This window comes from Acipenser ruthenus, chromosome 23, assembly GCF_902713425.1.
Source record: "Acipenser ruthenus chromosome 23, fAciRut3.2 maternal haplotype, whole genome shotgun sequence".
NCBI lineage: Eukaryota > Metazoa > Chordata > Actinopteri > Acipenseriformes > Acipenseridae > Acipenser > Acipenser ruthenus.
Window position 1 is genome coordinate 15787457 of NC_081211.1, and position 15657 is coordinate 15803113.

A 15657-nucleotide genomic window follows, 5' to 3' on the forward strand; every position below is an offset into this window, starting at 1 on the left:
ACAGTTTATCCTTGATAAAAGGAGATAAGATTTCCTACACAGAACAGAGGATATGATAACAGGGTTGAAAAAGAACAGCTTGTCTCTAAATGTAATGTTGCAATCCTTATAAACTGTTTTGTATTCCCACTGATCATTATTTGTAAGAAACGGTATATTAAATTGTTCCTAATAATTGGGATTTATAGCGAGAGAGTACTGTATTTCATCGGATTACATTGTGCCAATGTGCTTTCTAAACCACAGCGGCAAAGTTGACGTCACAGACCTTGGCTCGCGGCCAAGGGGCGAATTGCAGTTTTCTGAACTTCGGGCGATTCTGTTTCTCAGCTAAAAAACGGGCTGAAGGTAGTGTAATTATATATTATACATATACACACACACTTCTTTTTTTTAAGAAAGGAAACAATACCCGCAAATATCATTATGTAAAGTAACAACTTTGAACGGTGAAAATGCCTATCACCTTTAAAGCTTCTTATACGGTATGGTAAAGGAGGGCACTGTGCTACACTATCTGGGCTGTGGACATTAAACACTCCTTGTGTACCTTCTCTCTTCACTAAAAGATGCAGGACTGCAAGTACCAGAATGCATTGCAGTGAGTTGGGAAAAAAAACTGAACCTGGAGTCACATGGTCATGCCAGGGTTCATCATCAGTGGGACTGGGAGCAACACAGGGACACTGCATGACAATTGTCAGGGTTATAAAAACATGTTTGCAATGACGACCTTCATTTAAGGCTGTATATATTTTACAGAAGTTCAGTGGATTTCCAATAAAAAAAGATTCTTGCAAAAAGCAGGGCTCATGAAAGGAAGCAGTCAGAGGAGTAAGAATGCAAACCGCCCAGCCCAGGAGTGAAACGGGCTGAATGGAATCTGCATGGCAGGCAGCAGTGAGAGGTGGATTAAGAGAGGAGCCGATGGGCCGGACTGGGAGGGTTTGTGTGGCTCATCTGCGGACGCATCTGAGAAACACTGCTTTACTTGCTCACTTCTTACTCTTGAGTTTGTTTTTGTTTTCTATATATATATATATATATATATATATATATAAACCCCCAGCCACCTTATCAAAAGGAAATAAACACGATGAGAACTACCAAGCACCAACACTAAAAATAACAAGGATTGTAACTAATTCACATTCCATGAGAACAATGTAATCAATGGAACATTTTTGCTGGCATTTTTGCCTTCCAGTGCTGTAAGTGTGGATGGTTTAAGAAACCCCCTGGTGATGCACACAGCCTTTGAGAAAAGATCCTTACAGTTCAATACAGTGGAGAGGGTTAGACAGTGTGTCACGGAACACACTGCGCATTTAAGACTCAACTTAAAGGCACAAGAAACTAGACAGTTTAATAACAATATTCCCAATTTTTTTTTTTTTTTTTAGGGTGATTAATAAAATAGAGACTCTGATGCGTTGATCCTATCTGTCCATCTCACTCAGACGCAAGTGCCTTGATTCTGCACCAGTCTTCACCAAGCTGCCATCGTACACTCCGAGTCTCCTATATACGTTTCACACTGCATTTGGCTATGACATGATAAACTCAAATGTTTTGAGCCTGCGATTATTACGTGATTAAGAGGATCCTCTGTATGTGCGGGTACTGGTTTTGTCAAAATTACAGTTTGGAGTCAAGACTTTTCTAAAAAGACACAGTTAAGTTTGCCGCATTATACGTGAAACCTGGCAAAGTGTACTGAACAGGGAGTCATATGGTTTGTACATTCAGGTCATACAGAGAATCTCTGCATGTTGACTAAATAGAATACAAAACAGGAAGCTAGTGTTTCATAATGAATGGCAGCAATAAACTGCTTGAAAAATGATGTATGAGGAAGCCAAAGCTATGTAGGGTTGAATGAACAAGCATGCCTTAACTATGGGGGTAACGCCGCCGCGCCCGCTCTCGGGGGTAACGCCGCCGCGCTAGCTCTCGGGGGTAACGCCGCCGCGCCCGCTCTCGGGGGTAACGCCGCCGCGCTAGCTCTCGGGGGTAACGCCGCCGCGCCCGCTCTCGGGGGTAACGCCGCAGCGCCCGCTCTCGGGGGTAACGCCGCAGCGCCCGCTCTCGGGGGTAACGCCGCAGCGCCCGCTCTCGGGGGTAACGCCGCAGCGCCCGCTCTCGGGGGTAACGCCGCAGCGCCCGATCTCGGGGGTAACGCCGCAGCGCCCGCTCTCGGGGGTAACGCCGCCGCGCCCGCTCTCGGGGGTAACGCCCGCTCTCGGGGGTAACGCCGCAGCGCCCGCTCTCGGGGGTAACGCCGCCGCGCCCGCTCTCGGGGGTAACGTCCGCTCTCGGGGGTAACGCCGCAGCGCCCGCTCTCGGGGGTAACGCCGCCGCGCCGCTCTCGGGGGTAACGCTGCCGCACCCGCTCTCGGGGGTAACGCCGCAGCGCCCGCTCTCGGGGGTAACGCCGCAGCGCCCGCTCTCGGGGGTAACGCCGCAGCGCCCGCTCTCAGAGGCCCATGCATTTGTACTTTGTGCTTCTACAGGTTTTCCTGTAATGGGGCCAGTTTAGGTTTAACCTGGTCATCCTGACACCACGAAACACACCGAAACAAGTCTCCTGGCAATACTTTACAGGTGCTGTGATTCTAACAGGATTATATACAAGTAGGAAAGCTAAAAATGTATTTTATATTGAACACCAAATGAAGTCATTCGAAATGAAAGCAGTTACTGATAACACAGCAATTCCATCAATCTTTCCTGTGACGCACTTCCATAGAGAATGGAAGTACACAGCAGGTACTATTTATAGAATTATTTTATGAGCTATTTTAACCATTTTAAAGATATATTCAAGCTAGCATGTAAAAACATAACACAAACTATTTCACACAGAAGCCCTTTGTGTAAACTACAGTGTTTATTCCAAATGCCTTGATGTATTTATAGTGCTTCACAACTGAGTTTCAACAGACTGTTTCTATTTTTGAGTCAGGGGCCTATATTTCCTTCAATGGGAAAAGCACAGACGATCTGCCCCGTCCACAGTAAATATATTAGATGGCCATTGTGCCCACAGTGGATTTTTTTTTTTTTTTTTTTTTTTTTCTGATTATTCAGAATATTCAAACCCAGCTCCCCTTGGTGAAATGCATGACATGCCAGTAAACCGGTTGCATCACCTTGGCCTCTTACTGTGTGCATTAACATTTCTACAACATGTGTTAAAAGACGTAACGTTGGATAACTGTTTCATGTTCAACTATAGAGTTGACTTGCACTGTTCCAAATTACTGTACGCTGCACTGCTAACCAAATTAATTCCTAGAATCCAGATAATGCATTTAGGGTTCAACATACGGTCATGTGCATGGTCGATTGGCCATGTTTCAGAACTTTTCATTTGGATGAATCATTATCTAATGTTCTGAGTAGCTTCCCTGGTACAACCTGTGATTATATCATTTTAAAAGATTGATAAGTGAGGCTTGCTAAAACAAAAATAATAATTGAAAAGATTCAAACTACGTCAGACTTCACACACCAAGGCCAATAGAGATACATTTTATTCTGAGCTGCAACATTTCAGTATCTTAGGTTTTGGGTTCAGTTACAGTATATACCATGATTTTAAAGCGCAGCATTACTGAAGACAAAGGCAATGTAATGGTATTGTTGCATTAATTTAAATGCGTTTGTTACTGTGTGTGACTGACGGTTTGTGAATTAAAAGGATGTGTACTCTGTATATATTTTTTGCTTTGATGTTTAGTTGAGCATTTTTTTTTTTTTATATGCGAGAGTTTAGTTTTCAGGACCTTGCGTGACTCCCTAGAAATCTAGGGGAGTTTTTCTAGCAAAAGAACGTTGCGACAAAAGAAGAAAAAAAGTACTTGTCCGACATGCAGAGTATAACAGTAAAATCTGTTGTCCCTCACACAAATCTTGTTGTCCCGGGCGTCGGGTGATATGAATTGCACACCCCTGCAGTCACTCAAAACGTCTGCTCTCTCAGCCAGCAGTAACTTTGGAGAGGACCAATAAAAGCTGGAAGAAATGAATCAGCACAGCATGGCTTGTAACTGGTGGGTGTGTGTCATATGTATGAAGAGGCGCAGTGTGATGTTTGTATTTGTTATTATCACTTTGTCTAAATGTCTGAAACTAGTCAATATGCAGCAGCTGTCTGCCCAGGATACCATGGTCCACAAAACATAATAAACACACTTGAATCTCTTGTACAAGAGCCATGAGGAGCTCTCGTCTCTGGATGCCTTTGAAATGAATCTACACTGAACCCCCAGAGGATATCCTCCACACCACTAAACCACCGCAGTGAGGTCTGTGCTCGAGAGGCCCAGGAGTGACTGCAGGCAGGGGCTGTTCAGCTCAGGACTGAGGTGCAGAGCTGTGAGGGGAGGCTCTCATGGTACCGAACTGTAAACAGTGCCTTTGTCTCTCCTAAATTTGAAATATAAAATAAACGAAAAGGTCTAACTTTTATTCAGATTCACTGACATGATAACGCAGAGCAGTGCAGGCCATGCTGTGACTCGTGCCCTGCTGTATCATGGAAGGAGTGCGGGTGTGTGAAAGCACTTGCTCTCTATTTCCTAAATCCCTTCTGAATGGTGCTAGGGTACCAGTGAGTGGGCAGCATCACTGCAGCAGAGTGGACAAAGCAGACGAACTGAGTGACGTCTGTGTCAGCACTTTCAAAAGAACGCTTTACAAAAAAGGTCACCTCATCTTCAGCCTTTCAGCACCGCCAAGAGCTGGAGAAAGTCCCCAATAGTCCTCCCACGTGTTATTTTCAGTATTGCCCTGCCAACGCCTGTCTACTAAAAGTTCCCAGAATAGCAGTGCTGGGAGAGCGAGCATATCACATGTCAATAATCAACAAAGAAAAACTAAGGAAGTCAGATTGTCATACTGTAAAAGTCCATATACAGATTGTAGACACAAAACTCCAGAATAGAAACATTATTTCCTGCTACAGAACACAAGTTCCGTCTCTTTATCTAGCTCTGATAACTCTGCTGGCTCTGAGGGCTTCAAACACTGCAGCTTTCAGACAATCTCTCCCAAAACAGACTCTGTCTTCTCATACTTGGACAAAGAGATAGGGGGGGTGCCAAAAACATTATCTTTAAGGAAAGATGTCATCAAAAACAAATATTACAGCACACTAAGCAAACAGGGAACACAGGCTCTGTCATCAAACAGGGACCACAGGCTCTGTCATCAAAGCTGTGCTGGATCAATAGCTGCGATCCTCGAGTGTAGCTGCATGGCCGCCCCAGACACCAGTCTGAAAGGGGTAAGCTAGGACAGGCAGTTCAGGAGAGGTAAATCCAGTATTAGCAAAGGAAGAAAACACACTCAATACCAGGATTAGATTCAGCAGACAGACACAAGTAATAGCAACTGCACAGCTGCCAAGCTGAAGTGGAACGAGCAGACACTGCTGGAGGGGCTACAAAAGAGGCCCTCCAGAAATTCATGTGAGAATGTTGGTTGTTAGCTGTGAGAGAGTGCGTATAGACTAGACAACTGAACTCAAGCTTGATTTCATCTCGAACAGAAAGCCTGTTGTGGCAGTCAACGTTAGATCATGAGCATGATGCACCCAAACCATTGTGGTGCAGAACAACGACACTAACGTCACCGAATTCCATTTCAGAATATAGCAAGTAGTGTACAAATCCCTCCGCCCTGTAAATACAAAATCTAACCTTCCATTATTAACATGAAAGAACTACTTCACCATATGTACATGTAAAAAAAGACATCTCTCTATATCTCCAGATTCCAATACTCTCAATAAAATGTAGACACAAGGGCCTATTGGTACAACAGTGAAATACACACGGACAGATGTACTGCACAGACACCTACAATATAACCCCCTCAGGAAAATGCATCCTCTGAAGGGTACAAGCATGGACAATGTTGATATATGCTAGCATTCAGGGTAATCCTTATTTTTAACCACTGTTGTAACAGAAATATTTTAACATTCTAAGATAAAACTACCCAGCAGACTAAACATTTTGACCAATGACTAACACAACTGCATTCAAGTAATTTAACTCCAACAGAAATAGAAAAAGCATCTGTGTGAGTGAATGTATCGTGCCATGCGGAAGGAGACAAAACAATGGAGCTTTCTAAGGGAGACAGAAAGGGGCGCCTTGAGACGGAGAAAATGCAAGAGCTTGGCATGGGAACACTGGGAGAGTTGGAGCTCTGCTACAGAGCAGTCTGTGAGGCACTGGGGCTGGAGAGGCGAGTTCAGACACTGCAGCGTCAGCACCAGCACAGCACAGCACAGCAATCCACCTCCACTCCATCCACTGCCCTGAGACAGCCTCCTGATCTCCACACTGCATCCACTGCCCTGAGACAGCCTCCTGATCTTCACACTGCATCCACTGCCCTGAGACAGCCTCCTGGGGAATTCCTCTGAGGCAAGCAGGGCAGCAATCCGTCACCACACTCCATTCACTGCCCTGAGCCAAGGGAAAGCGGGTCGTGGACTCTCCAGGGAGAGCAGCAGCTCTTTCCATCAGTAACACCTATTGTGGGTCGTGGGCGTACAGGTTTCCTTGTATTTTTACATTAAATATCCAAAGTAAAAAAATTACTGTATATACAGCACAAGTCAAATCCCTATTAGAATGTAGTACGTACCCAGAGTGTAGATCTCACTCTCAGAATGTAACTGACAAAAAAAGTTTAAACCACAACATCTTCTACATAAACAGATCAAATACATTATCAGCCTTACATCTGTTTTATTATTTAGATGCAATGACTTCTAATACATTCATAAGTGTTTTGTGGCTACCTCTAAACATGTTGAGTGGATTCTGTTCACTTGCACTCTTTGACAGAGCCCGACACCCCTGAGCGATATGAAATATACTCGCAACATGATCACATTTATCCACAGAACACCAGAGGCCAGAGTTTCTCTTTCCTGTATCATTGCTTGTTTAGTCTCTCTTAGGCAAGGAAACAAAAGAGGGAGCCCCAATGCCTGAACCACAAACACTCCTTTTTCATAGCACTGAGGAGTTCACATACTCCAGTTTCTCTGAGAGAGTTGAGAAATGTTTACCAAAGCATATGCAGGATGTTCAGATCAAATATATATTACAATTTTTTAGAATAACAAAACTGATTTTAGTTCCAGTTACAGCACACGTGTACATACATCCAAGATCCACGATCCAAGATCCAAGAAATGTAAAAAAATGCAATTTTGAGAATCTCTTGGCATGGTGTCAAAGAGAAACATCAATAAAATGAATTCTTACAGCATTTTCCAAGGACACTGTAGAGCTAGACATGGGCATGCTGCTGTTGCTTCTCACAAAGTGGGGATTTTTGGCTTGTGAAAGCCCAGCGCCTTTTCCCTGACATGTATACCAGCTCAGCAAGTAACCAGCGAGGGCTCAATGACAGTCTCATACAGACGGACTCACAGGCCCAGGTTAGCACTGATCTTCACTCATGTCATTTCCGATCTGTAATGAATCGACAACACCTCGGTATAATGATTTTGACTGAAACAGGTGCCTGCCTTTCTCCTTCTCCACAGTGAAACACTACAGCCCTGGTTCAGGACTCACCTCAAGTTCCTTTATTTTCTCATCTGCTCCCTTCTGCTTTTCCAGGAGTTGATTATGAATCACTTCTTTAGACTGCAGGATAAACCTAAAACAACAACATTACACAATATTAGAATCCGAGACAAGCTGAAATACACAACTGCCAAAACCTTCCAACAACAAGCTTACTCTAGCTCCCAAACACAGGGCAAAAAAAATAAAAAATAAAACACTATGGCTGGCCAATTATTTTATCACTAGCTAATTGCTGCTAAAAAAACAAAAGTACATTTAAAAATTGATGATGTGTGCGGCTTTCATGCAAGCCTTAAGAGAAATGTTGCATTTGTTGTGGTTTATGTTACTGGCAAATTTCACATGAAACATATATTTCCTTCTCCAAAACCAAATAGGGGTAGGAGCGCATGCCTGCAATGGAGGGAACCAGAGAAACAATTCTCATTCAGGGACAGGGATAGGGATAAACTAAACCAAAACTGTGAAGCACCTGGACACGCCTCCTCAAACTGTCATCCTTGACATGCCCAGTGCTGCGATGTTACTAAGCACTCGTACATTTAACAGTGAAGACCAGGAACAGCACATCTATTATGAGTCTGTGTTCTGATCCCCTGTGTATGTGCACTAGAACAATGTTCCAAATGGATGGTCATCCCATTCTGAATCCACAGATACAGGTTCATGTCACCGCACCACACTGCTATGACTAGAATGAAACCACCTCTTCATGGGGCATTGACATCATTGCTTGGTAGCTGTGGAATTTCTTATTTTATTACATACACCAGGCTAGACCATGTACTACCAATGTGACAGACTAGGTGAGATACTTATTCTTCATTTGTTTTTCTGCAATGAGGACTGTCACAACTTGTGTACTGGGGTACCAACTCAATTGTGTGTGTGTGTGGGGGGGGGGGTCTTGTTATCCTAAAACACTTCTAGATTCAGGGGTGTGCAATTTCTGAAAAAAAACTTTTTGTCCGTGGGAAAAACCTACTTGTCCTTAAAACCAAAAACATCTACTTGTCCTTGGTTTCATACCCGGATGGCTTTTTTTGGGGGGGTGGGGGGTGGTTGGGCAACATTCGTTCCCTGCACTGCTCTCACTGAAAAATAAATACATACATTAATCAATACATAAACCCATTATCATGAGATTTACAGGCTGTTTTATTTTAAAATAATAGTAGAATATTGTACAGATAATCGCATATATAAGCATTTCATTTCTATCACTATAAACAAATTAGTCAATCTCTATGTTTTAATAGTTTCAGAAAACAATGGATTGTGCATGTCCAATAAATAACTAATATCGTTTCTGTTCAAATCTAGTAAAAAAAAAAAATAGGAACACTAAAATCGAATTAAAAAAATAAATCATTACATTTTTTTGCCAGGGAAAGTTTGTCTTGAAATGCTTCTGAACAGCAAACTTCCTGTTTTTTTTTGTTTTTGTTTTAAACATCCCAAGTACACACTTGACCACAAAGTAGACTTGGAAATAATTTTATAAATTACAAAACACGACTTTTTCTAATCCGCTAACACCTTAGCAACTATAGTATTTTTGAACACTACTAGATTGCTGCATTTAAATGTCAGGTTCATGTATTAAGAAAGCAGCATCACTTATTTGCCAATTTACAAAAAATTTAAATAACGTGTTAAAAGATTAGTCTGTGCCTTGCCAGAGGCTCTCTTGGAAGCCATCTGGCAAAACTTGTCGCTCACACAAATGTTGTTGTCCCGAGCGTCGGGCAATATGAATTGCAGGTCCCTGTAGATTGAACGTTTACTTGTCAGAGGTTGTTATTTTCTTGGTATGCAAGGGTTTCTGCAGTGGTCTGATGGTATCACTCATGAAGTGACACCTGTAACAGGTTATTAATAGTATTTGTGGGGGTATTACTAGAGTCACTGAAGTTTCTTTAACTAGCTCATTAACGATGCATTGGTTGACAGTGAGTCATTCCAACCCGGGAGATGGGAAATTCCCCAGCACACACTGAGACAGTCATTCAAGCAGCAAAGCTACTGAAACTCTGCCAAAACAAACCTCGGAACCTTTGCCTTCCGCAGAGGTTTCAATTGAGCAGGGCACGACTGGAAGAGATCCTGTGAGAACTGATCATCCTCCTAGATTCTGAGTCACAAGCCCGAATAGAAGGATTGTTCCTGGGATAAGCTAAAAGACAAAACTATAGCAAACTGTGCAAATCTTTTTTGGAATGCAGTACGGTTCACTGCGCTTGTCTTAATTTCTTGATGAGAAACGTGAATTTGAAAGCAATTGTTTTTTTCAATGGAACACCAGGCTTATTCAACCTTGCGCCCACATGCAAAACTCTGATTGGCCTGGGAAAACTTTTAACCCCTCATTAACAAGAAAAAGCACAGAAAGTATATATTACATTTTTTAATTTGATAAGAGTAAATGAAATGTGGAACATATGAGAGCATACAACCACGAATGCTGAAATTCTGTCAAAGTCAGTATCTGACCTGCAATCGCTGGTAGTATCAACAAAGAGCAACGCATTTCTGGAGAGTCTGACAATGGCACAGGAAATGTTCGGAGGCCCTCTAATATCTGCTTTTGCTCCCTTTTATTTGATTATTCGACCTGATGCTTGTGAATTTAGTTCCCATGAATGGTGCTGAACAATGGCTCTGGTAACACAGTCACTGATTGGGCCTTGTTTAAAATGAAGATGGCCAATCAGTGCCAGAATGCAAGTTGCATTTGTGATAAAGAACAACTTCTAATAAAATTAGCCTGCTGGTGCACCCAGCCCCATCTCAAATGAAATCCAAATGTGCAGGTGGGACAGTCTTTATGGTAGAAGAATTCGGACTTACTTAACTTTCTGAAATTCCAAAACCAATAAAACACCTTGCTGCTGAAAATAGACTTCAAATAGACGCAGATTTAAATATACAAATTCTTATCTTTTCAGTGAATAGGATCCATTGTGTCTTTGTGGGATGCCCTTCAATAAAGAGTTTCATCGAGAGTGAAATGTGTATGCAACCCTCCAGAAACTGTCATAAAGATGAAGGTGCACTGCTAGAGACGCACACTGCTCCCAGTCCCACCCAGTCACAAGTCCAGGGAAGCCTACAACAAACAAGGCTATCCCGGGTTAATCATTTCTAGGGCTGCAACGAAGGGTACATTTTGACCTTCGAAGGATCCGAACACATTACCGAAGGAAGGTTCTAACCTTCGATGGTACTCATTTGCATAATTTACTAGTGACATCACCATAGCTACTTGTTTATATTGGACTAAAAATCCTATTATTTTACCATTATCCATATAAATGGAATAAAACATTCACATATAGTTTAAAAATACATTATATAGAACAGTAATCATGTTTTTATAATTTAAATAAAAATAAAAATGCATGTTGTTTACACGTAATTGAAGATGTTTGTGATATATACAGTAAGCTTGCATTGCAGCAGCACCAACTGCAGCGGACTGAGGCAAAACAAAGCTTTATTTAACAGTGACCGTTCCAAGCAGGTTATCAGTCACATTTCACTGCTACTAAAAATATTAATACTACTAATAATAATAATATTGGTCGTCTGGGCATTTAACAAAAAAATCCCAAAACAGCAGGGGGGTTTCCAAGACATTTCTTGTAACACAGCTTAAGCTATAAAACGCTTTGCTGTCATGATGGTGAATTAATAAATTGAAGGTTTGCCTCTGGATAAGACGAACTGGAGAGGTGAGGGACAGACGGTGCTCAGTTTTCAAAATTAACATGGATTAGTGTTAGCGTATATTTTGCATGTTTCATACTTATTCTACCATAGCACTTCTCTTACACGGACTTGTACACAATGTAATCAGTACATATTTTACTGAGATCTACAACCCCTCCCCCCAGTGCTTTGGATACCATACCCTGCTCCAGTACCCAGCACTGGCGCCATATAGAGTTGCTGCGTATAAGAATTTGGTAGTGGATTTTATATAAATAATACAACAACTTTTGTTTACGTAATATGCATTATACTAAATCAAAAGGCTGAATTGTGCATGTGAGTGACATTTAACGTGTGATTTATAACATTCACACATTGTCAAACAGTTTCTGTTGACAGGAAACAATGTTCACTTTTGCATGAATGGCGTCTGACGAACCTTTGAAGGTTTAAAACAATCTTCAAATCCCTGGCAAGAGAACGAACCTTCGAACACAGCCCTAATCACTTCTAAAAATGTAATTAACTTAATGCAGTAAGGGGGAACCAAATGGACTAGCACTACCATAACTGGCCATAGTGGGAGCTGTAGCTTTACAATGGCTAAATAAGGACAAGACCCGAGACAATCTTTTCTGTCATTTTTTAAGCAAGTTCCACCGCAGGCAATGTTCAAGAAAAAAAATCTTCACATTCATTTTGAAGTCGCCTTCTGTTCTGTTTTTCTCATGAATAAAAAGAGTATGAACACATTTAAACCTAAATTAGTCTCAACTTTTACATTTCAGGTGTTGGCTTGGTATCATGAACTGGATAGAGAATAAGCAAGTTCAGATCTTTAATTAATTAAAATGTTTAAAAAGACACACCAATATCATACCGAATATTTCAACATGCCTTCTGAGCTAACAATATTAAAAGAATGGCTATTTCATAAACATTGCCAGACCTCATCATTAAGCTACATGGCATTGCTGCAGATCACTTCCCCAGACTTCATTTTAAGCTCATCCTGCCACCACACTACTGATTCACTTCCTGTGCAACAAGCACTAGGAGTTTCACTCACGTTGCTACACATAGGACTTTAGCTGGGGTCCAATTCATTGCGTCAAAGTAAAGTCAGTTTTGAATACAAGACAAAACAATTCCTCAGGGGTGAATAACTGCTATTGTAGACTGGGGGAACAGAGACCCCCAGTGCTGGCAATGGAAAGGGTTTTTAGATCAGTCCACAAAACCACGACAAACACAGAGATCTTTAGATAAGGAGTAACAGGACAACTGTTAGGACTCCTACATTAGCAGCAGATGAATAACCCATTATTCTCATCTCAAGTTTCCTCGGCACAGTCTGCCATTCAGTTAGGCTTTATATGCGCTCTTCCTTTTCTACTTAAGAGTTATTTTCGGATTGCAGACGCACAGAATGTTGACAGGTCTTCAGCATTTGAATCCTCCTATTTCATCTTAAAGCAGTATCAAATTTTAGGTAGTACACCGCATTCATGTTCAAAGTTTACCTTTCTTTGCACTCAGTAACCAGAACTTGCTAGCCTTCTGGTTTGTTTGCATTACTCCCCCTTGAATTAAAGAAGGAAAGCTCCTGTGACTACCTGCAGCAGCCGGAGGTTATGCATTTCATATGTAGGCTCTGCTGTAGCTCAGGGAAGCATGAACTAAACAAATGAAAAATGATGATCTCTCTTTTCTAAAATTGTGTTTTGGTACCGTATTGGCCACCACACCAATAAGATAGACAGAAATGTTTTGAACTCCTAAATGATCAGCCTTTCTTGGTCTGAATTCACAGAGACCCACACTAAATATGATTCATGGTTTTCCATTCATAATAAATTATTTTTGCCATTGCTGGATTCATTTTTTGTTTAAAATAGTTCTAACGCAGTTGTCAAAAACCCAACACGGATAAAAGCGAACAAGCCCTGTACAGTTGCTATGTTAACAAGCAAAATGTCGCTCAGTTTACCCAGTAACCACATTAAAGTAACCATATCAGGGAGGAAATAATTCAAAAAATGTCTTCGCAAGTATCACAGCCTACCTTCTATGGTTGGAGGTATTGCCACTACTTTGAGATTACTGAGGACGACGGCAACAATATCAAAGTCAAATGTTGTTTGTTTGACACATTTAATAAACTAATTACCAGTATAGTTAAAACGTAAGGAACTGTTTCATAACGAGTAACATGTAACAAGTAATATAACGTGCTTCTTTTTTTATTAAGTAATAAGGAAGAAACAAGTAATAGTTACTTTTTTCAGTAAAGTGTCCAACACTGCCTATGCATTACAACATTGATGCCTTTTAGTGATGCAATAAAGCCCAGCCGCTACCCCTTCTATATTCTACACTGAGCATCACTCATGTGAAACACTAAGCCTTTCTCCGGTGCTGAAAGTCAGGATATGCAAATCATATAACTTTGGAAGCACAGTGCTTGCACTTCCACAGCTATTCCAAACAAAACAGTGTGAGCCGTCAGCAGTCTTTGTGACACTTGCTTAATGTCATGGTCCCTGGCATCCACTTCTCTAACATTCCTCAGAAACCTTTTTCTATTCAACACCTCTCATACAATCCGCTCCAACACAGAGGAAGAAAACGCAGAATGAATGGAGGCGGGCCGCTTTGTATCCCTTTTACCCCACTCAAAGAGCATGCTCATTAAATATCTTGGCGCAATACTAAAATAAATTATTGAAATTCTTTTAAACTACTGACCAACACTTTGACTAAAGGTCTTTCTCAATTTCTTAAACTTTTGTCAAATAATGTAATAGTTTCTGTTAGTATTACATATACACTAAATGTATTGGAATCCCCGAATGCACAATCTTCAAATGCATGCAAAACATTTTAATAAGAAAGATGTCCCTCAAGGGCATTTGTACCATTTATCGGATGTGCCATTTATATTATTAGACCAAAAAAAATGTAGTTGTGCCATACCAATTCCCAAGACTGGTACCCAGTGTCACCCACAGACATTTTCAGGCCCTGGACAAGTTGCTATATGATTTAATCCAGGTCATTTCACTTGCAGTCAGGGCCCCTCTCTGAATGTTATAGGATTTGATCCAGGTCATTTCACTTGCAGTCAGGGCCCCTCTCTGAATGTTATAGGATTTGATCCAGGTCATTTCACTTGCAGTCAGGGCCCCTCTCTGAATGTTATAGGATTTGATCCAGGTCATTTCACTTGCAGTCAGGGCCCCTCTCTGAATGTTATAGGATTTGATCCAGGTCATTTCACTTGCAGTCAGGGCCCCTCTCTGAATGTTATAGGATTTGATCCAGGTCATTTCACTTGCAGTCAGGGCCCCTCTCTGAATGTTATAGGATTTGATCCAGGTCATTTCACTTGCAGTCAGGGCCCCTCTCTGAATGTTATAGGATTTGATCCAGGTCATTTCACTTGCAGTCAGGGCCCCTCTCCTTCCTCAGCAGGTTTCCTGCTTTTAGATGTCATCCTGTCAGGTTGTCTCAATGTTCTCGCCAACATCTGCTGCCTTTGTGTTGGATACGCAGCTTGTACACCGAGACAATGAGTGCTTTCTGACATTAGTGTAGAAAAGACTAAGTCACGGAAGAATGTCAAAAACAGACTGCAAGGCCTGTAGAACTGAGTGTGGGATGCTGTAGCTCAGAAGCAGCTAGCACAGCCATCAAACACTTCACTGGAATTAGAGATGCAACAATTACATTTACATGCCTTATTTAAACATCCACTAATCAATAGCCCTATTTGGAGGCTGCCATAGCTACTGTAGATACCCAGAAACACATGCTTTCCTTGCACATTGGTGGACTAGAAGCTCTTCCGTTTCTATTTGTTTTGGGAAGAGAAATCCAGAATCTAATGAAAAAATTGATGTCTTCTTGCATTTTAGTAACTGTTCTCAATGCATTTATTATAATCACTAAAGTGTAATAAAACGAACTTATTGAATACTAAAGTGCTCTCAATGCATTGATTGTTAACGGTCTAAAATTCAATCAAGAAATCAGTTTCTGATTGCACCTCTAGTACTTAAAGCGCCTTTCATAACATTTTCCAAAGCTCTTAACACCAAAGTTTTTTTTTTTTTTTTTTATTACTATTTTATAGCTGTTTCTACAAACTTTGTAATAAAAAATGTTGCAAAACGTTACACTGCAGCTGAAGCTTAGTTCATCTCTCCTGATGTATATCAGATTAATACATTCATACTCCCCACCCCCCACCCCCTCCCCACTGGAAATAGTTAAGCACCATCACTTGAGGTTTCTATTACCTCAGCTTACTGAAATTTGC

General features: G+C 41.3%; 1 protein-coding gene across 1 annotated transcript in view; it reads right to left on the minus strand.

Moving 5' to 3' along the window:
* The window catches only part of LOC117413421 (prefoldin subunit 1), a 50010-nt gene that overhangs the window by 23430 nt on the left and 10923 nt on the right, over positions 1-15657 (minus strand). Inside the window, exon 3 of the mRNA XM_034022597.3 lies at positions 7608-7692. Within this exon, the coding sequence (XP_033878488.3) occupies positions 7608-7692 (85 nt within the window). The remainder of the gene's footprint in view (positions 1-7607; positions 7693-15657) is intronic.